Here is a 25,709-nt window from a genome sequence, read left to right as displayed (position 1 = left end):
TGGGAACATGAATCTAGGAACATAGACAAAACACAGACACAGCAGTCATTAAACAAATATGTACAGATCACTGGTTTTGCTGACTCCAATTTAAGTTTTAACTTGCTTTTTCAGCATTCCTCACCAGTTCCCACTTTCCTCCACCACACATTTACTAAGAGAAGCAAATTTCAATTTCAGGAAATAGTTACTGTTTAGTTCTGTGTGTGAGTGACTCTAGTTTTACTACACATGTGAGGACCAGATGCCCCCATAAGGATAGTAAAACTTGAAAATTCCAGTTTAAATTATTTTTTTGTTCCCATGGCTATTTCTGTATTAAAGTTAAGTTCAAGGTAAAAATTTAAGTTGGGTTAAATGGGTTTGAGGGGTTGTAAGTGAATGTGGTTCCCTAGTCTTGTTGCACTCAAGCTGCCCTTGTCAGCTTAATCAGGGTAGAAGACCAGAGAGTACATTGCCTTTGACTGGTACAGATTTAATTCTAGAACTCTGGTTCAGTGAGCAGCATGATAAGAACAGGGATACATTTGATGTGCTTTGGTGGACACATACAGTGTCTCAATATCAACTGTCCCGAATCCGCTGGGAGTTGCTGGGAGTATGGCAGTGCCTTATACATCATATAAATATCACAAAATTGGGGTTGAGTTTAGGCATTAGGGGTTTCGTTTCAGGTTCTGCCATAAGGTTAGTTTATAAAGGTTAGGGGGAAGAATTTGTGATAGGGAATAGGGAAAATAGAGAATAATCTTTCTTTTCCTCAGATAGATAGAAAAAAAAAACTACATTTGGAGGGTATTATGAGGTGCAGTCTAGCTTCCTGCCTCTGTGTTGTATGACTACAGTGAGTACACTCGGGTGATGTCAGACCTGAACTAATCTCCACACTGACAGCATCAGACGGGTGAGTTACCTACGACTTTACTATGTTTCTTTCATCAGACAGACGATAACAATGGACCTAGGCACTGACTTAAGCTTATGTCTATCTAGGAAAAAACAACAATTGCTTTATATGTTGATTCCTACGGCAAGTAAGAGAATTGTAAAAACATTGTACTGATGAAATACATAGGGAATGAATGGTACCCAGAGCCCTATCAGCGTTGTTGGTTACCTATGGGTTTAGGACATTTTAAACTGTGTCAAAGAAAGTCCTGACATTTAAAATAAGGTCTAGTAATAACAATTCAATGCTTTGCATGTGTTGTGGGGAGGTTTAACTGAAAACTGACTTGTGAAATACCTGCCGATGTGATGTTGTTGATTTCTCAATACTACAACTACGACCCAGGCATAACTGTCAACAAGTGTGTGGTCTTTCCATTCACATAGCTTGTTAGGTGGAATACAGCCTGACACAAAGATGCATACTGTATGGTTCTCAAAGTGACGAGAGGCTTAGATGTTCGAATGCTTGTATGGGCAACCGTAAATATAAAAATTTATGTTTACTCCTGCTCGAAGCGTTGGCAGTTTGGCAACAATAGGCCTGTGCTGAGTGATGGTTGGGAATTTTATTTTTATTTGGTGTAAATTGGGCAGTTGCTGTGAGGTCATTGCTTGGAGTGTGATCATTGTGCAGTCAACTGCTTGTCCAGCGTTGTCAGCTTGGTTTATGTCTGCTCAGACTAGGCTGCACTTTGGCCTAGGCCTAAAAACTACCAAAGTAGAGAGCGTTACAGTCGCAGCATAGGACACCATTAACACTGACAGTGGTTGTTTCATACATTCCTGTGGTAATTACAGTAATTTCTGTGTATTTGTAATTCGGAATATAAGCCTGTCTGTAAATACAGTCACCTCCATAATAATTCCACGGATCGTGAAGTTACAGCAAAAAAGAAGTCACATTAATATACATTTGAAATGAATTGCAATCCGAGGCAAGACCGAGGAAAAATAAATGGTGAATTTACTACTTAATCACAATTTTGTCCAGTCTCCTTAGTTTTCTACAGAAACCTGCTGGTCAGTACATAAGCGTATACGAGGGCTATCCAGTATCTGGGCTATATGGAGAGCAGAAAGTTCTAGAAGAATCCTTCCAGTGTGTTCTCCAGTTTTATTAAACATATAGAAAAGTCTCAGCGTTGTTGTCCTAGCTAAGGGAGGGCGCAGAGGTCCTGAAAAAAGAGGGGAAACTTTTCCTGTACTTTTTCAGCTCTTGTATTATTTTCTGGCATTTGCAGTCTTTTTTTCGCAGAGACAGTGGGGAAAGATTGTTTCTCGTCAGAGTATATTCCCATGCTGCAGAAGTACATGTTCAGCAGACACAGAGTCTTGGTCCGCTGGACCCCCCTAGTCCACGATGAAAAACACTTGGTTGTCTTCATTAATGATGCTGATAATTATGGAGGTGACTGTTCATGTAGTATAGTTGAGTGTCGTTGAAGACAGTGACATGTTCAGTCTATCAGTTGAGGGCCAAGGTCAGTGAAACGGCAGCAACCGAGGCAGAAGAATCAAGAAACTACTATGTCTCAGGCTCATGTCTTTTTCTACTAAGAACTGAGCTCACCACCAGGTCCCTCCCTACTCACCATTCTGGATAAAAGCAGCAGGGATAGATTGGTGGAGATCAATACCATTTCTATTCATGTTACCTAGAGAAGCGTAAAGGGGAAATTGGAATGTCCGTTTGAAATGGAATTGAACCCTTGCCCGAAGGACATTTATTTGCACCACCCTTTGAGGAAAACGCTGCGGTCTCCTACAATTAAATAACAAAAAAGGTAATTTTTTTATATTGAGACAAATTAGTATGTTTGTGGGATTCTTATCAACATTGTCGTTCTCTTGCAAAATATTACGTGTAAATGGTACCAGTAATTCCAGATCTGTTAGTGTCACACTGAGACAGTGTTTCAGGCCAATGCTATCCTCATTGTTCTGACACGTGTGGAATAAAACAGATGCAGACCTTCACCCTGAAATGCTTACAAATTTTACCCTAACAAAGTCAATTTAAGAAAAATTAAAACAGTTTCACAATCATTTCAATTGATAAACACACAAAATAAGGAGAACAATGTCATAATAAAGAATTGCATCGTGTGAGTCGGCACGTCACTTCAACTGTGTGAGTGTGTGGAAGACTCCAGTGTGTGGAAGACTCCAGTGTGTGGAAGACTCCAGTGTGTGGAAGACTCCAGTGTACGGTAGAATTCAATGTGTGGAACACTCCAGTGTGTGGAAGAATCCAGTGTACGGTAGAATTCAATGTGTGGTAGAGTCCAGTGTATGGTAGAATTCAATGTGTGGTAGAGTCCAGTGTACGGTAGAATTCAATGTGTGGTAGAGTCCAGTGTACGGTAGAATTCAATGTGTGGTAGAGTCCAGTGTACGGTAGAATTCAATGTGTGGTAGAGTCCAGTGTACGGTAGAATTCAATGTGTGGAAGACTCCAGTATGCGGCAGAGTCCAGTGTACGGTAGAATTCAATGTGTGGAAGACTCCAATGTGTGGTAGAGTCCAGTGTGCGGTAGAGTCCAGTGTGTGGTAGAGTCCACTGTGTGGTCCAGAGTGTGGTCTATGTACATTCAATGTACATTAGAATATTTGGCATATCATAGGCATATTACACTCATATTATATTTATAATACTCAATACTTCTACCCATATTGTTCATATTCCGCATTCATCACTCTTTAAAATTGCTGGTAGTTTACATTGTTATATATATGCTATATTTTTGCTTTATATATTACTTACTTCTTGCATAGATGTCGTGTGCCATGTCACAATAATTTCATTGTTCTGAATAAAGCTATGTTATTTGGTGCATTTGATGAATAAAACCTTGAACTTTGAGTCCAGTGGTTGGATGAGTCTAATGTGTGGTTGAATCATGTGTGTGGATGAGTCCAGTGTGTGTGAGAGTGTGTGGTAGAGTCCAGTGTGTGTATACTGCAGGAAAACCCAGATTGCAAGAAAAAACAACCAAATTATTAATTCATTTATCAAATAATGATAATCCTGTCAGTGGGATTTGTCATTGTACTCAAGTATATCTCAACACACATAAGTCAAGAGTATATCTGTAACAACTAGCACTAAATAGCGTAGCAACCTTTAATAAGTAGCTTTTTTACTTGTGTTTACGTCATCGACAACAATCTATACATCATAATATGAACAAGCATTTAAGGTAAAACTTAAAACCTTTTGTTATTAAATGATACTTGAAAATAATAAATTAGAGTCCCAACACACGCAAATCCCAGACAATTTATGAAAAATTACATTTTAAGCAATTCTAACAACTTCTTAGATTGTTGTATTTTTTGCAGATCTCTGTGTTCCCTGTAGTTAGTTTAATTTACATATTTAATGTGCTTATTGTATCACTTGATGGCGAGTACATTCAATACTATAGTACTTACATTAAATCATCTAATCTGCTCAATAGTACAAAGTCACAATACGCATCATTTTATTTCAATCATTCTTTATAAAATATCACTGTTCAAACCGAACATACTTAATCAAAGTTTGACGCTATTAAATAGTGTTCTTGTATCTTCTTCTGAGTCTAAACTGCAATGTCGCTTGGGATTTTAACAAAACTTTAGGCCTACTTGTTTCAGTCTGGTTTCAATCATAGGAAGCCTGTGTAGTGTAAGCGAGTTTAGTTAACAATAACGACACATAATCCTAAATACTGATGGCGAACACTTCTCTGGAGCCAAAAAATTACAAAATTTGACAGTCTCAACATGTACATTTCATTATCTACTATATTCTAGCCCATTCTTGCAGGTGCATTGACAAAAACAGAACAGCCTATCAGGCTGCGGCAGGTGCTTCCTTTGGTTAGAGTCAAATATTTTCATGTTTCCAATACTTTGTAAGCAGAGGGAGTATTTTTCATAATGAGATACAAGGATTCCCTGGTTCATACTTTCATAAACATGACTAATAGGTATCTCTCTCTGTTGATAATTTTTCTCCATTCAAAATAAGACAGTGATCTCCTGTCTGACATTTGGTACACCCTCGTGTATTTCCACTTGGGTTGTCACTCAAGAAGGCATACAGTACAGCAGCTCATGAAAAGCACCATTACACCCTGCTCACATCAAGGCTGGTTTCTAAATGGTGTACTACATTTGACATGAACCCCTATTGTTCCTGATCAAAGTAGGGCACTACATTTAACAAGAACACCTACGGTCCCTGTACAAAGTAAGGCACAACATTCGACATGAACCCATTTGTCCCTGTTCAAAGTAGGGCACAACATTTAACATGAACCCATTTGTCCCGGTTCAAAGTAGGGCACAATATTTGACATGAGCCCATTGGTCCCTGTTCAAAGTAGGGCACAATATTTGACATGAACCCATTGGTCCCTGTTCAAAGTAGGGCACTGTTTAGGGAACATGGTACCATTTGGAACACACTGTTCTTTAATATGGGTTAGTTGAAACTCCCCTTGCTTATGCTAAATCATTCTGGCAATTGTTTTGTGATTATTATATTTCATCTGTGAGCTCATTTCCTTTATCTAGCCAGGTGTGAAATTACTCTAAAAACAACGAAGAGAGAACTGTCTCAACCTGCCTTGGAGACGTGTATTTGTTGTCATTTTTGTGAAAATCTCCGTACAGTAAATGCAGATGGATGTTTTGTTTGAATTAGGCTATCTGTCTTCACTACTAAAAATCTGATGACATGTTGAAGGCGTTTATTCACACAAATAATCTGAGTTGTTGTTTTTGATGATGACATTTAAATAGATTTCAACAGAACATACACACATTACATGTCATAGCATTAAAACATGAAACAATGCTGATCAGAAAGGCAAAGAAAAAGACAGCTATGCAGTATACTGTGAGTAGTGACAAAACCAAGATGGACATTTTTTGAGCTGCCGCAGGCAGTTTTACAACACTGGGGTTTTAAATTACCTCAAAAGAGGTTTATCTACACGAGCTGTGTATAGGGATGGTAATTTCACAATCATCGAACCAAATGTCACTATGTTATTCTTAGCCTCTATTTCCACTTGTTTCCACTGACATTTTGACTGTTTCTTCTTTATACACAAGATAAGACCAATATGAAGGTATGACTGAATGAAACAAGCAACGGCTACAGGCCCAGGTACCTCCTCACGTTGGTCACAGCTCTTCTCTTTGTCTGAGGACAAATCCCTCGGCTTAGTAAACCGGAACTCCAGAGGTTGAATGGACCATCAGATACTTCATGATCTTGACGGGAGGGAAAAACACAAACACACACAAAGGCTGAGAGGGAGATAGAAAGATTGACAGTCAGAAAGAGGAGGACAGAGCTAGAGGGAAGAAGGGGCCATCATTAAAGGAATTGGGGATGTCTCGAAAAACGAATCACCTCCTCTTCTCTCCTGAACCCCCACACTCTCTCTCATTCTCTCTTTCAGTAATGACTTTATGTGGCGTGAACAACGCCTTCATTGGCTCTGACTAACGAGGGAGTCCTTACTTTCAGGTGTTTTCCACAGGAGACTGTTTTCTTTCATAATAACATCTGTTTTGTTCCCATTATGCACCCTCTGTAAGTTCAGGTACCTTAAAGAGGACGTCCGTGTCCTTCTATAAGTCTTGAACCATTTTCAGCAGAGGACCTATGCTTAACATAAGTGTTGAGGCAGAGAAAATGAGTTAAACAGGTATCCAGACATTTATGCGGGCGTCGCTCTGAAGTGCTAACAAGTAAACCCATTAGGTGATAATTGAGAGACATTGGAGGGTTTAGCGTTCATTTCAGAACGGGGTAACAGAAAAAAAGTGCATAAAAGAATCCAAACCTCAGAGAGAGATGAGACATGAGTGACATGTTTGTTTAGTCCTTGTTGTGGTTCCTGTCTCCAAACCACCTGAGCTGAGTTTCTCTACAGTTCAGCTTTTCAGCTGAACAAAAGCGTTTAATGGCCACTGAACATGAAGGGATGTGTTTTAGGCGCTGGATGGAAAGCAGGTACTGTTCAAAAAGAAAAAATTATACATTTTAACCTTTTTAGTTGAAGGTACAATATTGATTTAGACTTTAAAAGCAATATCAGGTAAAAAAAATTTTTCTTGTGCATTAACGTACTTTTCATAATTCACCGCCAAATACCAAAAGTCTTACTGTTGATGTTTAGGCTGAAACACCTTTATCAATTCTATTTTTGAACAAACATAGATGTATCCATCAAACAGTAAGAAATGTCTCTGAAATTCACTTGAAAACATACATTTTTAGACCTAACATAATCCATAAATGCGCACAAATTTCTCACAACGTTGCACAAATCTCCCAAGGACATGTTTACCATTTTTGTCATTTACCACACGCTCTTATCAAAGACTAAAAGAGTTTTCTTTACAGTAACTTGTAAAGCAGTAGGAAGTAAAAAACCTGCCAATTCACAGGTGGTATACCTGTTTCTGGGGTTTTACTGTAAGTATTGAGTGCAGACAAGATCCCAATAGGTCTGCAGAATTAGACAGTTAGGAGGGTATACACACCATATGGAGGCACATGTGGTGGGACAACAGATGTTCCTTCCCCCAAAACAATGTGGAAAGCTAGACAGGATTTACTGAAACACTATTATATAGCATTTGAGTTTTGTATAGAAGAAAACACACAACCCCAGAGCAGGTTTTCTTTACTATAGGTTTGGACAGAAAGTGGACACTTGTTACGAGAACGTCTAGAATCACTAACTGTTTCTACTTAATTTGGGTTGTTTGAGGAATGTTTAGATCACAGAATGACAGTCAATTTCTCATTTGGGTCTCCAGCGGACAACATATAATAACCTTTGGATTGAACAAAACTTCCATTCCCCTTTCATTGAGGTAGCACCAGTGGGTGATTGAATATTTTTTTCTTTGAAAGAACATGCATCATACTTGGTATATTTTAGATTAATCATACTTGTTTAAGTCCTTCACATAAAGCTTAGGTACTACAGACATTGTCTTGAGTGAAATTGTTTGTAACTTGAATTAAATTAAATTTGAAGTTAAAATGCATTTTCAATATGTGTATTCTCAAACAGATGTTAAATGAGATTCGTACCAAGTATGTAAAAATGGATATGGATAATTAAACCGAATGCGTAAAGTTTTATGATAATACTAGAAATTCTTCCATTATTAATTATTATATATGATGATATCTTGAATTGAGTCTCATTGTGACTATTATCAATGTTAATCTATCATATTATAGCAGTTAATAATGGTAAGGGAACTTTATATAATTGCATGTATTGTATAACATTGATTATCAGTAACAATAGATTTGCTAATACTCAGTGTTAAATACATGGCCTGGTATACATATACATTAAATCTGTATGAACACTTCAATATAAAACCTGCAGTAATTCCTGCTTTTAACAATCATTTTAATGAATATCTCATCTAACCTATATTTGTAGAACTGCTCTTGATTATGTGAATAGTTTATTAACTTATTGCTTTAACCAAAAAATGACAATGAACAAAATCTCAAGAAATATTATTCTGAAAATGTTTTTTGGGTTCAGAAATGTGGACGACAGCTCTGTGCGTGTGTTTCTGTACAAAATTATTGTTTGTGTTCTCCGAAATGGTCTCAAGCAGGGCTCTCCAAATGTTTCAGTCATGAGATCATGCCACAAGCTACAAATTGTATTGCTGTTTTTTTCATTTCGGCTTCCCTGTACAAGAGAAAATAGTGCACAATTAAAAAAGTAGGGCCCCTAAACTTTCTGTTAAATACTTCCCCAAAAATTATATTCTTGGTTTTATCATTTTTCTTCTTCAAATTACAATTATTGAAAGTGAAAAGTGTTAAATGTTCTGAATCAATCCCAGAAGAAGAAATGCTTTTTGGTTTGGAAGGAAAAAGAAAATGTGCCTTTAATAGCAAATTCAGCCACAGGTTCATGTGTTTAGGTTAACCTTGGGTCTGTGCCCTACTGCTGCTGTCAAAGAACAGATGGACACGATACCCTCGTATATCCCAGACAAAATCAGCATTGCTGGAAATTCATTGCCAGCCATATTTGAAAAGGCATGGCTTTTCAATAGTGGCAAAACGGGCGCTGGGCAATTTCAATCTGGTGTTAATGAGATAATAGCTGGGAGGCTGTGTGTCTAAAACCTCTGAAATTTGTTCATGACAGTTTGCTTATACATTAAAATTGCTTATACCTTCGGAATTATTTGGCAAGTTTCTAGTATCTCTACTGGCAGCTTGCAAACTATTTGTTGCAAACATCGGGTATGATGTTCTATGGAGGTCAGTAACACATCAAAATGTATACAGTTATTTGTCTCTGTGGTTCAGTATTTATTAAAGCGTTACATTTAACTTAAGAGAATATTTTTACCAGTGGTTGCAACTTTGATCCGCGGTTGCTTGACACATTTCTGTGATGAACTCAGCTTCGGCCAACTAATGTAAGGTTTATTCTGCTATTTGGTTGTACTAAATTTCCAATATTTTTAGCCTAATTTTTCCCCCTCTGCTGCATAATGTGCTGTCCATTAAAAATAAACCCTGTGATCAAGTTGTGAAAAAGTACCAATGTTTAAATGTACGATCTGTGTGAAGCGGCTCTAATGGCAGGCAATCTTTTTTTAAATGGACTGACTATTCTTGGGTTTGATGAAATGCAAATTATATGATGATAAAAACAATGAAGATAATAATTAAAGTGACTCTGATAATAATTGTATAATCTATTTCATTAGAAGTGACTGTCACTGATCAAATATGCTAACGGAAAATGTAGCTAAGACAGTCCACCCCTTTTTTAGCCAGTCAAAAGTCCACAAATTTTGCTTCAATTCACTTAACCAATTACTGTACATTTCCTAATTCATTTTAGGCCAATCAGTAGTGAGGGAGGTGCAACCGGCTTTAAAAGCAACATTGTTTCTTCAGAAGTCAACATTTCCGCCTGGCTCTTGTCGTCGTTGGCAAGGAACCTTCAACGTTATCCAAAAATCGTAAGTATAGAAAAATTTGCAAATTAACATGCTATGTAAAACATTGTAATTCCAGTAATTGTATGATTGATGTAAAACATCATAATAATACATGTTATTAATTATAGTAATAACTATTAATCATTGTTTTGACAGCTCATGTATCGCTTTTATATTTTCTAGGTCCAAATCACATTCTTCTATTTATGCATTCATGATATGTAGGAATACTTGATTTTACATTTATAATATATATTACATACTTTCTAAGAGGACACAGTATGTCCGCAGTGTATTGAAAGATAATTAAAATGTGTTGAGCCACAAAATAAGTACAGCAACAAGACGTTTAGACGTGGCGACTGATGTACTTACCTACTGTGGGAACAGCGGTAAACATTTACCTAGTTTAATTGTCCCAGTATTTTACAATGTATTTCATATCATTTAATAACAAACTTTTAAGATACTGTAAATAGTCTCTCTGAACTGTTGCTCCTACATCCATAGACTCTTCTCTTTTTCCTAGTCCAGCCTGGTCCATTTACTAGGACATCCCTGTCCTACAGATGCGACAGGGCTATCCCACACCATATACACACACATCACAAAAACGAATGATTTCAAATTTCCAATATTAATTCTCACGTTTATAATAAAGATCCCTGTGGTAAATACTTTTAATTGGCATAATTCGTTTGGTGTTGTGTACAATAAATGGAACTGATCAGAGCTCCATTACCTAAACATCGGATACGGTTCTGGGAGATTTTCCCCAGAACCTTTTAACACAGGCCAATCCCATCCTTCTCTGCACTGTCTGTCTGCCTAAGTCCTCTCCCTCCCCTCCCCCTGACCACAGACATGAACATAAGCCTTCCTGGGTTAAATGTTCAAGTGCCCTCTCTCTCCCCATCTCTCTTCTCTTTCTCTCTCCTTCCTCACAGATTTTTGTTTCTGGAAAAATACATGTCCACTTTAAATTTGATGCCAGCAGCACATCACCTCTTCAATACTTTGTAACAGTGCTCTGTAAGCATTTAGGAACTGAGGAGACCAATTGCTGTAGTTTTGAATGTGAAATGTCTTCCCATTATTGCTTGATATAGGATTTCAGCTGAACAACTGATTGGGGTCTCCTTTGTCATATTTACCGTTTCATAATGCACCAAATGTTTTCAGTGGATGACAGATCTGGATGGCAGGCAGGCCAGTTTAGAACCCAGACTCTTTTACTATGGAGCCATGCTGTTGTAATATGTGCAGAATGTGGTTTGGCATTGTCTTGCTGAAATAAGCAAGGCCATCCCTGAAAAACATGTCTGGATGGCAGCATATGTTGTTCCAAAACCTGTATATATTGTTCAGCATTAATGTTGCCTTCACAGATATGAAAGTCACCCCTGCCACTAGTGCCCCCCCAGACCATCCCTCTCCTCTTTGGTCCAGAGGACACAGCGTCACATTAAAATTTCAGACCACAGGACAGTTTTCCACTTTGCCTATCTTAAATGAGCTCAGGTCCAGTGACGTTTCAAGTTTCAACGTGTATTTGTCAAATGCACCGAACAACACAGTGTCATCCTGCACAATGACACTTTTGTGACATGGCACCCGGCAACTACGTAGTGAGAGTTAAGAAGAGGAGTATATAAGCAAAAATATAGCCAGACAGAAAATAATAACAAAATATACAACAATTTACATAATTTTATGAAAAGTACTATAGACTAGCAGCAATCTGGGTAGTATTAATATAGCAGAAATCTGGGTAGTATTATTAATATAGCAGCAATCTGGGTAGTATTATTAATATAGCAGCAATCTGAGTAGTATTTCAAATGTATGAAAGTATGGCAGTAATATACATAACAGCGTGAACTAGCAGCAATTGGTAGTGTTATTGAATATTATAAATACATATGACTGCAATAAGCTTATGAATGGCAGCATAGCACACTACAACTACATAGTACAATTTAACATTTACTCACAGCAAAAATATAGCAAGAGGATAAAGTAATAACATACATAACACTGTAAATAGCCGCATTTTAAATTGAGTACTGTAAACTAGCAGCAATATTGGTAGTAGTATTGAATATTTTAGATATGGCAAGTATGGCAATAATATACATAAAAATGTAAACTACCATTAATTTTGATCAGTATGATCATGGATCAGTGTTGCTGGTTGAGGAGCCTTATGGCCTGAGGGAAAAAACTGTTTGTGAGTCTGGAAGTGTGTGTTTCGATGCTCCGGTAGCATCTACCAGATGGCAGCAGTGTGAACAGACCATAGCCTTGGTGGCTGTGATCTTTGATGATGTTCCGTGCTTTCCTCAGGCATTGTGTGTGGTAGATGCCTTGCATGAATGGAGATTGCAGCCGATGATGCGCTCTGCAGACTTTACTACCCTCTGGAGGGACTTACGGTCTGCAGTGGAGCAGCTGCCATACCAGGCAGTAATGCAGCCTGAGAGAATGCTTTCAATGGTGAACCTGTAGAAGTTGGACAGAGTTTTTACAGACATCACACATTTCTTAAGTCTCCTCAGGAATTATAGTCATTTCTGGGCAGTTTTCACTGCAGAGTTTGCTTGTCTGGACAAAGTGAGTTCATTCTTGACGAACACACCAAGAAACCTGAATTCGGAGGCTCTCTCCACTTGCTCCATCAATGTGTATGGAGGCATGACCCCCCCCCTCGGCCGCTTCCTGAAGTCAACAATCATCTCTTTAGTCTTAGAAGGCGGCGGTGCTTCTGGATCTTTTTTATATATTGTTTCTTCTTTGCATGGTAGAGATTTAATTGGCATTTGTGGATGCAGTGACGTACTGTGTTCACAGACAGTGGTTTTTGGAAGTGTTCCTGAGCCCAAGCAGTGATTTCCACTACAGAATTCTGTATTTTTTTAATTCAGTGCCGCCTGGTTTTCAGTCTTGTCCCTTGCATACAGAGATTTCTTCGGATTCTCTGAGACTTTTAATGAGATTATGTACCATAGATGATGAGATCCCCAAACACTTTGCAATTTTATGTTGAGGAACATTATTCTTAAATTGTTGCACTATTTGCCCACGCAGTTTTTCACAGAGCGGTGAACCCCTCCCCATCCTCACTTCTGACAGACCCATCCTCTCTGGAATGATCTTTTAATACCCAATCATGTTACTGGCCTGTTGCCAATTGACTTAATTAGCTGTGTGATATTCCACCAGGTTTCGTTTTTTAGCTTTACAAAAATGTTCAGGTCTTTTGCTGCGTCTGTCCCAACTTTTTAGAAAATGAGTGAGAGAACCGAAATTACGACCATTCCTCCATACAGAATCCTCCCAGATCCTTGATGTCCTTTGTCTGTGCTTACTGACTGAACTCCTCAATTCAAACCACAGGTTCCCAATGGATTTTAACTGCTGAGAATAATACTGACATCAGAAAATGCTGTTTGACCTTGACATTCAACAAAAAACTGACCACCAGTGAATGTGAGTTTAGGGCTTGATTTCCATTTAATACGAACCAAGTACTGGTTCTAATCTAATTAACATAGCTGTTTAGCAAATTCCAGGTCTTTTAAAAATGTAATGAAAATGAGGCATACAATACAGCTTAGAATTTGATTATTTTATACAATCTTTTTTTTCATCTTTGTTGATGTTTTCACCCAACCTTTCCTGGTAGAAAGTTCACCTACGAGTATATGTTACTTTGTCTAAAACGTTTGTATTACCAATAGGCAGTGCTCCTCAGAACAGTGACGTATCATTCAGTGTGCTGGTTATCACAAAGAAACACTGATCTAACAGGTGGACCAGGGTGTTCCAGCAATTTAAGACAATTCCTACAGTACCCATATACCATTGCAGCTTGGGTTTGATTCCAGTCTCCTGCTATTTCAGCACCACAATCTTTTTCTCTCTGTCACATAAGTCGTGCCCAAAATATATTTCGAAAATAATACAAATTTGATCCCCCTTTCCAAAATATGAAAACAAGCCGTTTGTTCAAGCATTTCTAGAGGTGGAACTTTTTGCCACGAAATATGCAATGTTCTGGTGGACATTCACACAAAGCCACACTCGCCCCAAATACTTTCAGCATTTTTCTTTGTGTTGAAGAGACTGAACAACGTTGGAAAGAGAAAGAGCGTAGGTTCGAATTCGAATGCGTGCTGACTCATACACACATGGAATGCCTGGGGCTGAGACCACCCCGGTCAACTTATTAATCAAAATGACCTAACTAAGGTGTTGATTATAACACACATTCCAGTGTAAAACAGCTGCATTGGCGTTCTGCTAAAGACACATCCAATAGCATTGCCCACGCTGACAATAGCACCAAGAGTCGCTTGCTGATTTAATAGTGCTACCACATTGACCTCCAACATTGACTAGACATTTTGAAGGTCTGACATAACCTAAGTATAGTTTTTCAGTCCTAACTACATTATTTTTATTAACATTTTTCTGCTTTGTTTGATTGCATGTGTAGGGAAAGTTAGAGTTGAAGTTTTTGTGGGAAGAACAGTGGGCTGAATTTCAACCACAGATTAGGAATTTTAAATAACAAATAATAAAAACCTCTCAGTTTTACTACCTTTCAGCTGGCATTAGAATCACGACATGTGCAAGCAGATGCATTCATCAGGACTTGACTGTACTCTCTTCACACACAGGCTGAGAAGAAGTCTTAGGATAACGTAGAAGAAAAAAAAATACAACTTACAAAAAGATGAAAGTACAGCGTGCATTGACACATAAAACACCTACAGTATAGCTGTCTCTTTGACACACACACACACAACATAACAGAGAAAACATAGCTCAAAAACGACCATAGACCACACTCCCGGCACATGACAGGCATTGTGGTATTTTTCGTTTTCTTTTCAAGCGTGGAGAAATCCGCCTTTCGTGGAATAGAAGAGGAAGAGCCGGGGAGGGAGGGGGGGGTGTGGAGCTGTGGATCGGGATAAGAATCTACACCTCCTCAAATCAGGGCCCACCACAGGCTCAGCGTTCGCCCACACCCGCCCTCGTCTTTGGTGTGTTTCTTAGCCGAAGCCCACCACAAAGCTTCTGCCTTTCCCTCTTTACCTTCCTCCTCTGTTTGTCATTTCTCTCTAGCTCTGTGAATCAGAGACCACCACAAAGCTACTGCCTTTCCCTCTTTACCTTCCTCCTCTGTTTGTCATTTCTCTCTAGCTCTGTGAATCAGAGACCACCACAAACCCCTTCCTCTCTGTCACTGAATCACAGAACAAGTAGCTGGAATATCAGTGGGAACTCGTTAAATAGGATTCATGGATGCAGTAAGTAAATTAAGTCCAATCGGTATCGGTAAAACAAAAATAAAAACATCGTATATTATATACCCAGGAGTCAAATCGGGCAGGAGCCAACAGGAGTTAAGCTCCTTCACATTATGGGTGAAATGAGACATGGGGGAGATGAGCTCCTTCACATTATGGGTGAAATGAGACATGGGGGAGATGAGCTCCTTCACATTATGAAATGAGACATGGGGGAGATGAGCTCCTTCACATTATGAAATGAGACATGGGGGAGATGAGCTCCTTCACATTATGAAATGAGACATGGGGGAGATGAGCTCCTTCACATTATGAAATGAGACATGGGGAGATGAGCTCCTTCACATTATGAAATGAGACATGGGGGAAATGAGCTCCTTCACATTATGAAATGAGACATGGGGGAGATGAGCTCCCGTACAGACCATCACCTTGCCAGCGGTTTAACATTTCAGATACTGGAAAGTAGAAAGTAGGGCTCCCCCACTTCCCCAATCCCAATTTAACCCTACATATACCTATGACTGTATGTTACCATTTACAAGTATTTGAAAAAATATTATTATACTACTAGCATAAAATAACCAGTAGATATCTGCAGGAAATATTTCAGGTTAACATTTTAAATATTTTGTTTTACAAAATGTGTATCAAGTGCCTGAGATACTCCCCAGGGAAACTTTCACACTGATCCATCTATCAGTTTGCATGGACTTTTCCAAGTGGACTAATAATATTCCAGTGTTGTTTGCTGAGACATGTAGAGGAGACACGTTGTGTCACTGAGGCAGCAGGATTCTACCTAGTGCTCCATCAATCATAAAAAGTATACACAATCATTTTGCTAAATATATTTAAAATGGTTATATTCCAAGTAGACGATCTGAGCAACTAGCATTAGTTGAAGAGAAGTTTCTTTTTCTTGAAACAGTATTTGCACTTAGGTGACAGGAAATGAAAATGTGAATTAAAAAAGTGTTTGTGGGTTTTAGCAAGCTTGGCTCACTCTTTCGTTGCTCTTTGTTTACAGGAGAAAGAACAAAATGAAGTGCATTTCAGGATTCCTTCTTGTCCTTTTTGCATCGTTCCTCTCACCAACAGGTCAGAGAAAATGGCACTTTTGAAGGAAATGATTCTGTTAAATAGCCACGGATACTGTGTAAAGGATTTAGTCATTTATCAGGCACCCTTATTCATTTGCATATTGTTTCCGTACTGTTACACTAACTGCTGTTCTGAAACAATTAATTATTCTCTCAATGTACAATTCTAACTACCACTTAGTTGTGGAGTGAAAGTTGTCAGTTTGTTTTATGTGATGTAATTTTAATCCCATAACAGTGACACCAACCTGTGTCCTAGTATGAACATGGGCCTGATTCTAGACCTCTTGTCCCCTCAGGAGCTGAAGATGTTCACCTGTATGGTCAGGAAGGAGGGACAGTCACCCTCCCCATGGAAAAGTGGGATTCAAACAAGGTGTATGTAAAATGGACATCTGGTACACGTTCTGTGATTAAGCTAAACTCTTTTGGTTCTGAAACGATAGGTGAGTAGGTTTATCAGTGAGTGGTAGAAGTTTCCATGTTAAAAAATGTGTCTGAGCTGGGGACAATGTAACACTTGAAGATTATCAATACTTATTCTGTGTGATAATGACTTGATTCTCGACTTGCAGATGAACATTGGAAAGGCAGAGTGTCTCTGTCAAAAACGGATTTCTCCCTTACAATTACAAACATCGGACCAGATGATTTCACGTCTTTCACATGCGAACTGTCAATACCCAGCACGAAAGAGTACAAAACCACCACATTCAAACTGCACATGGGTAAGAAGAGAAAAGGGGAACTTTTACTTTGACAGACACAAGGTACAAGTAGTTCAGTGTTCAGTCACCATCGTGTGTAGGAAACAAGTACTGCAAGCCTAAAAACATGGATGTACTGAACATTCTTACTTTATTGGGTAGAAAAGTGGTAATATATAGAAATGAGAGTTTTGTGCCAAAACACATGGGTGTACACTGTACCTTTGTCTTTGTATAACCGTCTGTCATTACTCTCCACACCCCTCCCCCTCTCTTAGTGAGCACAGAACAGCCAGCCTCTCCACTGTTGGCCGGGGAGACTCTTACTCTGAAGTGTAACATAAAGGATATGTTAGCGGGGACTCAGATTGGATGGCTAAATCCCAAGGGCAATGTCCAGAACAGAAACGCCCTCCTGACAGTGTGGAATGTGACTGGTGAAGACCACGGAGATTGGATATGTGTGGTGACATGCCAGGGCAGGAAAGCACACATCAAAGCCCCTGTTAAAGTGATAGGTAATACTAGATTATTTATGCTCTTCTAGATTGATCATTCGACTATGAATGAAGGGAGGGTACATTTACCGTCTCTCTTTCTTTCTCCTCAGACCTCTCCCCAGCTCCACCCCAACCTCTCTACACTTCCAGCTCTCCTCTCCATCTTCCGTGTTCCTTTCCTTCTTACATCTCCTTCCAAGACCTCCAAGCTAAAAACATCCAGGGGGGCCACTGGACCTTTGCCCCTAGCCAGGGAGCAGGCTCTGGCCCCAGTGGTTTCCCTGTCAACCTCTCCCTGGAGCCTAAACTGTCCTGGAACCTCAATCAGACAAAAAATCTGGATGTCCCAGCCAAGACGACAAATGATCTGGATCTTTCCATAAAGATGAAAAGGGTGACGAAGGACGACAGGGGCACCTACACTTGCACATTTGTGTTTAATAAGGGCCTCACCCTGAAGAGAGAAATCCTTGTTGAGGTGTTACATAGTAAGTCAAGCTCTGTGGCATTTCTCTAGTAACTATATTTTATCTTCATTCATGCAGAGAAATCAAGTTGACTCTGAAGTATTTGGAGTTGGAGTTCTACATTAGAGCATCAATAGTAATCAGATTACGTTACTGATTTTGAGTATTCTAAAAGTTATAACCTACCCAAACCTGTATATATACACACATACATATATATACACAGTATATAGAAATTCACAGATGTAAAACAGACATGTTAAAAGAAGCCATCACAATGGCCAAAGAAAAGGTTTTGAATTGCCTTATCTGCACCAAAATGAGTGGGCACGTAAGCAGTCAAAAGCATTTTTACCACCTAGACTACCCAGTCTTAATAGAGTTTCTGTGGTGCTGCCTTATATACATACACATACATATACATCAACTAATGTCTGGTGCTTCTGGACGTTAGTGATTCCCAGCCTGACCAGAACGTTTTCACCTGTAATAAAACGCAAAACTGCATGATAGCCTGAATCCAGAGATTTCCATGCAGACGCTGATGCATGTGTATGCAACTCGTCAGCACAACTGTCCTCCTCCTCCATCCCTAACCAGCTTCCTTCATTCCTCCTTTTAATGTTTCTTAAGAGGTAATAAAATTGCCCCGCTCCGTGAATCCATTAATTGCGTCTAGACAGTGTTTCCTTGTCATTTATCCGGAACAGTCTGTCCCATCTGTGGCACTTGGGGTGTCTGTGTATTTAGCTGGTACATCTGCCTGGTGTGTTTAATTCAGTAGCGAACACACCTGTCACGCTCCTCTCGTTTGATGTAAGGATATGTGTTTTCTTGGACAATCTGCCAGTTGAATGAATACTAATCAAATATTTTACTCTCTTTATGTTATTGTTAATTTATTTCTCCATCTTTCTTTCTGTCTTCGTTCTTCTTCACATCAAACTGGACCCTTTCTCTCCTCTTCTTTCTGTCTCTCTGTCTCTCCTCTCCAGTTGTTTCCTCTCCAGGTACCAATGTTCCTGTAGGTCATGAAGTCAACCTCACCTGCAACGTGGGCCAACCCCTGACCTCTGACCTAAAACTGAAATGGAACCCACCGAAACACTCCTCTCTGAATTCTCGGCTCAACTCACTCAGCAATTCCACCCTGACCATACAGGAAGCGAGGGAAGAAGACTCTGGGAGGTGGAACTGTGGACTTTGGAGGAACACCACCATGCTGACATCAGCAGAGATCAAACTGAAGATTGGTGAGAAAGGAGAAACAGGAAGTGACAAAGTCAGGATGTGGTTTAGTGGCAAGGGTGAAGTTGAGGTTCATGATTATTGAGGTTAGGGTGTAATGAACCTCATTGGTCACCTTCATGCTTTTTGATGCAAAGTTTCCTTTTTGTACTACTACAGAACAAAGCAAACATTTTGAGGACCAATTTCAATAATACTATAAAGACAAAAATATTATGGCCAAAAATGAAAATACTCTATTTGTTGAGAAGCACTCAAAAAGTTAGTGTTGTTTTATTGCTTTGAAAACACTATCAAGGTACCAATTTAGAAAGTGATTGCACACTGATCTCTCTGGTTGTGGTGCATTTGGACAGAGCAAGCCCCAACAGACGTGTGGTTGCTGATCACCATCTGTGCAGCGGCTGTGGTTTTCATCCTCATCCTCATCCTCACTGTCATCCTCATCCGACGCCACCGAAAGGTAGTTGAGCGATTTCAGCAGATCTATACTTCCGCTGAAGCGATTATCAGATTTTGAATTCTAATGTCTTTTGTTTCTAATGTTGGCTAATGTTGGCTAATGTTGGTACTGTCAGTGAGTTTTTCTGTTGGTTTTCAGCGGGTGAAACCTAGACGTCGCGTGCCTAAATTCTGTCGCTGCAAAGAGTGAGTGCCATTTCCTGCTCACGCACACATTTATACACACAGATGTGCACGTGTACACACACTACACACACTCAAATGCACAAACACACACAAACAAACACTTCACACTAACATTCATGCATATGCTGAACACTGACCTGGTTGTGGTTCACCCTGTATACAGCGAAGTTACTGTTATTCATTTCATTTTCATATTTATACTTTTTTTCATCATTCATATTACTGTGTATCGTTTAGTTACTTGTATCTACATTTGTTTAAGCAAAAATTTCGCAGATGGTCTACAACTGTTTTTTTACAGTTGTTTTTAGTGACTTAGGTACTGCTATCTATAATATGTGGTGATTTTTCTAAACTCACAGTGCAAAACTCCAAACTAATCACACTTGTAGCACATTAACTCTTGCACTGAAAACAACTACAATGTTTTGCTTTCATTTGGTTTGTAAACATCTTTCACCACCAAGATCATTGATCAGTTTTTGATGAAATATAATGAGATATTATTGGCTAAGTTATGAAAACATACAAGTAAATATTGTATATTGTAAATACAAATTAAGCCTTTTGATATCGAATTTCCCATACCGTTACCATCAGCTCACCATCTGGGAAATTGTGCAGGATTTAGAGTAAATGTCTTGGGACAAACTCAGTGAGAGAGCCATAGTCTGTGTGATGACATTGAGTTGTTTTTTCAAGGGAGAAGTCAAAACATCCATTGTCTTGTGTAACTCCCTCTTCGTTTTTCTTTGACTCTCTTTAATTCCTCTACGCTCTCAATCATTTCTCCCCTCACCAACTACTATAAAAATAAAACACTTGTTCCCTCTTTGTTGCACTTTCCTTATTTAATAAATACTGTAAATATGTATTTTCACATTTCTAACTGTAATTATGTCTTCCTCTATTGCAGTCCAAAACCCAAAGGGTTCTACACATATTAGAAATACTCTATAGAACCCAAGAACCTAAAGAGGAAACTCAGGACAACGCCTCTGGTATTTTCCCTCAGCTGTTATGTTCTGGAAAAGCAAAAGAAAAATATTTTAAGTGTATATTGTCATCCATTATGACCTACAATTGACCTAGAATTGACCAAATACTGTTCATAAATATTGTATAGATACTGTTGATTTTATGTTACTGTATATCTCATCTTACTTTATTTTAAATAATATATACAGTATCTCACAAAAGTGAATACACCCCTCACATTTTTGCTAATATTTGAGTATATCTGAAGAACAGTAACACTGAAGAAATGACACTTTGCTACAATGTAAAGTAGTGAGTGTACAGCTTGTATAAAAGTGTAAATTTGCTGTCCCCTCAAAATAACTCAACAAAATAACTTTATGTTAAACCGCTGTATGGTCTTGGTCACCATACTGCAGCTCAGTTTCAGGGTCTTGGCAATCTTCTTGTAGCTTATGCCATCTTTATGTAGAGCAACAATTCTTTTTTTTAAATCCTCAGAGAGTTCTTGAACTTCCAGTGACCAGTATGAGGGAGTGTGAGAGTGAACACCAAATTTAACACACCTGCTCTCCATTCACACCTGAGACCTTGTAACACTAACGAGTCACATGACACCGGGGAGGGAAAATGGAAAAGTGGGCCCAATTTGGACATTTCCACTTAGGGGTGTACTCACTTTTGCTGCCAGCGGTTTAAACATTAATGGCTGTGTGTTGAGTTATTTTGAGGGGACAGCAAATTTACACTTATACAAGATGTACACTCACTACTTTACATTGTAGCAAAGTGTCATTTCTTTAGTGTTGCTAAAGATATAGATATAATCAAATATTTACATAAATGTGAGGGGTGTACTCACTTTTGTTAGATAATGTATATATATATATACACACCCCAACATTCTGTACATTACCTTGGATATAAAGAACAATGCATTGGGACCAGGTGTAGCCAGGTGGGTCAAATCCAGAATGCTCATTGGTTGAACACTGTGGTATATGAGACCATATATGAGACCAATGACAAAATTGGTACTTTTTAAATTAAAATGCAATTTCCTTGTTCAGAAAAAGTTAGTACACTCATACCTTTACCATCTCATAAAACGGCTAAAGTTTGAATCAGGTGCACAAAAACAGGAACAAATTCACAGAGAGTGAATTGGTAGGGTTCAGACTGCATAAACATGGCTAACAATGGGAGGTCAAGAGTCCATAACATCCATATGAAGTTATTTCAGACAAAGACAAAGGCAACACCAACTACTTAAACTAGGGTTCCAATATTATTTATTATTTCCATACTATGAAATTATATTTCTGTAGATTTTTGATTAATATCATTGCAAAATATGATAATTCAATGTCATTTGTTCAATAAGATTACTTTTATCTGTCAGTTGTGTTGAACTGATGATTACATATCCATATGTCTAAATATGTTAAAAATGAAAACTTTCCAGGGGGTGTACTAACTTTTTTAACATTACTGTATATCAATGGGAAGATACTTCTTTAGATTAGTTTCATTAGAGTACCTACAGGAGCCAATAATCATGACATATTGACATATTTTTCAGATTATTTTTTTTTACCTGGTTAACAATGTTTTTACTTTGAACAATTTTAACTTAATTGAATTATTGCAAGTGTAAAATCAAGTGGATAGATATAGATACCATTCCTTGCATTATTTGCTAATCTTTACCAAGGCGACCAACGATTCTGGAGGGCACTGTAAATATTTGTAAATGTTTCTGAATTCCAAATTGTCAGGGTTGTGGTTGGCCTGGCTAAGCAGACTGACTACTGTGCAAATTGTTATTTTGTATTTTCAGAGTATGTCTGTAAAATAATGTTTGATTTCATTGCAAATATTTATTTAAAAATGGAATAAAATACTTATGCAATTCCATTTGAATTCCATTTTGTTTTATTAAACCTGGAAAGTTAAACCTGTTATTTGACCTGGAAAATTAAATGAGAACTCCTTTTTTTTTTTATGACGATATGGCACAATGCATTCACTTGCAATATGACAAGACAATACACTGAACAACATATAGACCAGACAAGAGGTTTCTCTGTCCATTTCAGAATTCATCCTACACTTGACATCAGCATTTACATCGTCAATGAGTACAAGAAAATGTTTCCATCCAATCTGTTGCAGTATAGAGCTATAGACTGTACTGAATTTACGCATACTAGATGCAAAATGTACTGTTTTATAAACTAACCTAGTAATTTACCTCTTAATGTCATACCTGGTCTGTGAGAAGGTGACTAGAGGTCTAAGAAACTTTTCTCTTTTATTTATTTGTAGAAGTTTTTTTAAGTGTGTGTGTATATATATACACACACTCACCTAAAGGATTATTAAGAACACCATACTAATACTCTGCTTGACCCCCTTTCGCCTTCAGAACTGCCTTAATTCTACGTGGCATTGATTCAACAAGGTGCTGAAAGCATTCTTTAGAAATGTTGGCCCATATTGATAGGATAGCATCTTGCAGTTGATGGAGATTTGTGGGATGCACATCCAGGGCACGAAGCTCCCGTTCCACCACATCCCAAAGATGCTCTATTGGGTTGAGATCTGATGACTGTGGGGGCCATTTCAGTACAGTGAATTCATTGTCATGTTCAAGAAACCAATTTGAAATGATTCGAGCTTTGTGACTTGGTGCATTATCCTGCTGGAAGTAGCCATCAGAGGATGGGTACATGGTGGTCATAAAGGGATGGACATGGTCAGAAACAATGCTCAGGTAGGCCGTGGCATTTAAACCATGCCCAATTGGCACTAAGGGGCCTAAAGTGTGCCAAGAAAACATCCCCCAAACCATTACACCACCACCACCAGCCTGCACAGTGGTAACAGGGCATGATGGATCCATGTTCACATTCTGTTTACGCCAGATTCTGACTCTACCATCTGAATGTCTCAACAGAAATCGAGACTCATCAGACCAGGCAACATTCTTCCAGTCTTCAACTGTCCAATTTTGGTGAGCTTGTGCAAATTGTAGCCTCTTTTTCCTATTTGTAGTGGAGATGAGTGGTACCCAGTGGGGTTTTCTGCTGTTGTAGCCCATCCGCCTCAAGGTTGTGCGTGTTGTGGCTTCACAAATGCTTTGCTGCATACCTCGGTTGTAACGAGTGGTTATTTCAGTCAAAGTTGCTCTTCTATCAGTTTGAATCACTCGGCCCATTCTCCTCTGACCTCTAGCATCAACAAGGCATTTTCGCCCACAGGACTGCCGCATACTGGATGTTTTTCCCTTTTCACACCATTCTTTGTAAACCCTAGAAATGGTTGTGCGTGAAAATCCCAGTAACTGAGCAGATTGTGAAATACTCAGACCGGCCCGTCTGGCACCAACAACCATGCCACACTCAAAATTGCTTAAATCACCTTTCTTTCCCATTCTGACATTCAGTTTGGAGTTCAGGAGATTGTCTTGACCAGGACCACACCCCTAAATGCATTGAAGCAACTGCCATGTGATTGGTTGATTAGATAATTGCATTCATGAGAAATTGAACAGATGTTCCTAATAATCCTTTAGGTGAGTGTATGTGTGTGGTTGTATGTGTGTATACATATCTGTGTGTGTTTGTGTACAAAGTGCATTTGGAAAATATTCAGACCCCTTCACTTTTTTTTTTACCTTTTGTTACGTAACAGCATTATTTTAAAATTGATTAAATTGTTTCTTCCCTTATGAATAACCACACAATACCCGATTCTGACCAAGCAAAAACAGGTTTAATTTTTTTTTTGCAAATGCTTTTAAGCATACATTTTTCCATACGTATTTCAATGTATTGTATATATTATTTTTCTTAATGTCCTCCGATGGAGTTTCACTTAGAAAAATAAGAACAGAAAGTACACTGCCTTTATCTTTATTATGTACAAAATAAACACAAAATTGTGACCACAACATTTTATCGGATTAGACAGAAAAACACTGAGAATGTAATGATACAAAACTACATCTTGTCTTCCACTGTATATTTATAGTTTTAACTAGCCTCTGTATTCTGCTGTCTGAGGTTCAAGGTGTTCAGTCACCATCATGTGGGGGAAACAAGAACTGCATGCTTAACAAAGATTGATGTTGATTGGACAGTACATTTGCCTAAGTGTAGCAGTCTATGAGGAGACTTCCTCTGAAGTGTGATGCATGGACATTTTTTAAAGGAAGAGACAAGAGACAAATTATGGCCTTCAGACAGTAAAGGGTGTGACTTGTGAAGACAATGGAGAGTAGACATGTGTCTACATTGTGGTGACAAACCAGGGCAAGGAAGCACACATCAAAACCCCTGTTAAAGTGATAAGTAATACTAGATTATTTATACTCTTCTAGATTGATCATTCAACTATGAATAGAGAGGTTACATTCACCATCCCTCACTTTCTCCTCAGACCTCTCCACTGCTACACCCAAACTTCTCCAAACCACCTCCCCCTCTCCTCTGCTACACCCCAACTTCTCCAAACCACCTCCCCCTCTCCTCTGCTACACCCCAACTTATCCAAACCACCTCCCCCTCTCCTCTGCTACACCCCAACCTCTCCAAACCACCTCCCCCTCTCCTCTGCTACACCCCAACTTCTCCAAACCACCTCCCCCTCTCCTCTGCTACACCCCAACTTCTCCAAACCACCTCCCCCTCTCCTCTGCTACACCCCAACTTCTCCAAACCACCCCCCCCTCTCCTCTGCTACACCCCAACCTCTCCAAACCACCTCCCCCTCTCCT

At 38.8% G+C, this 25,709-nt stretch overlaps 1 protein-coding gene across 1 annotated transcript; it reads left to right on the top strand.

Annotated features, from left to right (window-relative positions):
* The first annotated feature begins 881 nt into the window (after window positions 1–881).
* cd4-1 (CD4-1 molecule) lies at window positions 882–21,155 on the top strand. The gene is made up of 11 exons (XM_010900822.3): window positions 882–904; window positions 9,861–9,981; window positions 16,309–16,379; window positions 16,681–16,827; window positions 16,957–17,109; window positions 17,367–17,606; window positions 17,699–18,076; window positions 19,051–19,308; window positions 19,660–19,766; window positions 19,905–19,951; window positions 20,868–21,155. Exons 3-11 carry the CDS (start codon window positions 16,322–16,324, stop codon window positions 20,896–20,898), a joined length of 1,419 nt encoding a protein of 472 aa, XP_010899124.2. The 5' UTR covers window positions 882–904; window positions 9,861–9,981; window positions 16,309–16,321; the 3' UTR covers window positions 20,899–21,155.
* The last annotated feature ends 4,554 nt before the right edge of the window (window positions 21,156–25,709 follow it).

The sequence above is a fragment of the Esox lucius genome, chromosome 20 (assembly GCF_011004845.1).
Source record: "Esox lucius isolate fEsoLuc1 chromosome 20, fEsoLuc1.pri, whole genome shotgun sequence".
Lineage (NCBI taxonomy): Eukaryota > Metazoa > Chordata > Actinopteri > Esociformes > Esocidae > Esox > Esox lucius.
This window is presented reverse-complemented; position numbering and strand designations above follow the sequence as displayed.

What these genes read in the sequence shown, in the direction of transcription:
- cd4-1 (XM_010900822.3), top strand. Translation starts at nt 16,322, where the DNA reads ATGAAGTGCATTTCAGGATTCCTTCTTGTCCTTTTTGCATCGTTCCTC. An exon ending in ATCGTTCCTCTCACCAACAG is followed by an intron (nt 16,380 to 16,680) that starts GTCAGAGAAAAT and finishes TTGTCCCCTCAG; the next exon opens with GAGCTGAAGATGTTCACCTG. An exon ending in AAATTCTGTCGCTGCAAAGA is followed by an intron (nt 19,952 to 20,867) that starts GTGAGTGCCATT and finishes CCTCTATTGCAG; the next exon opens with TCCAAAACCCAAAGGGTTCT.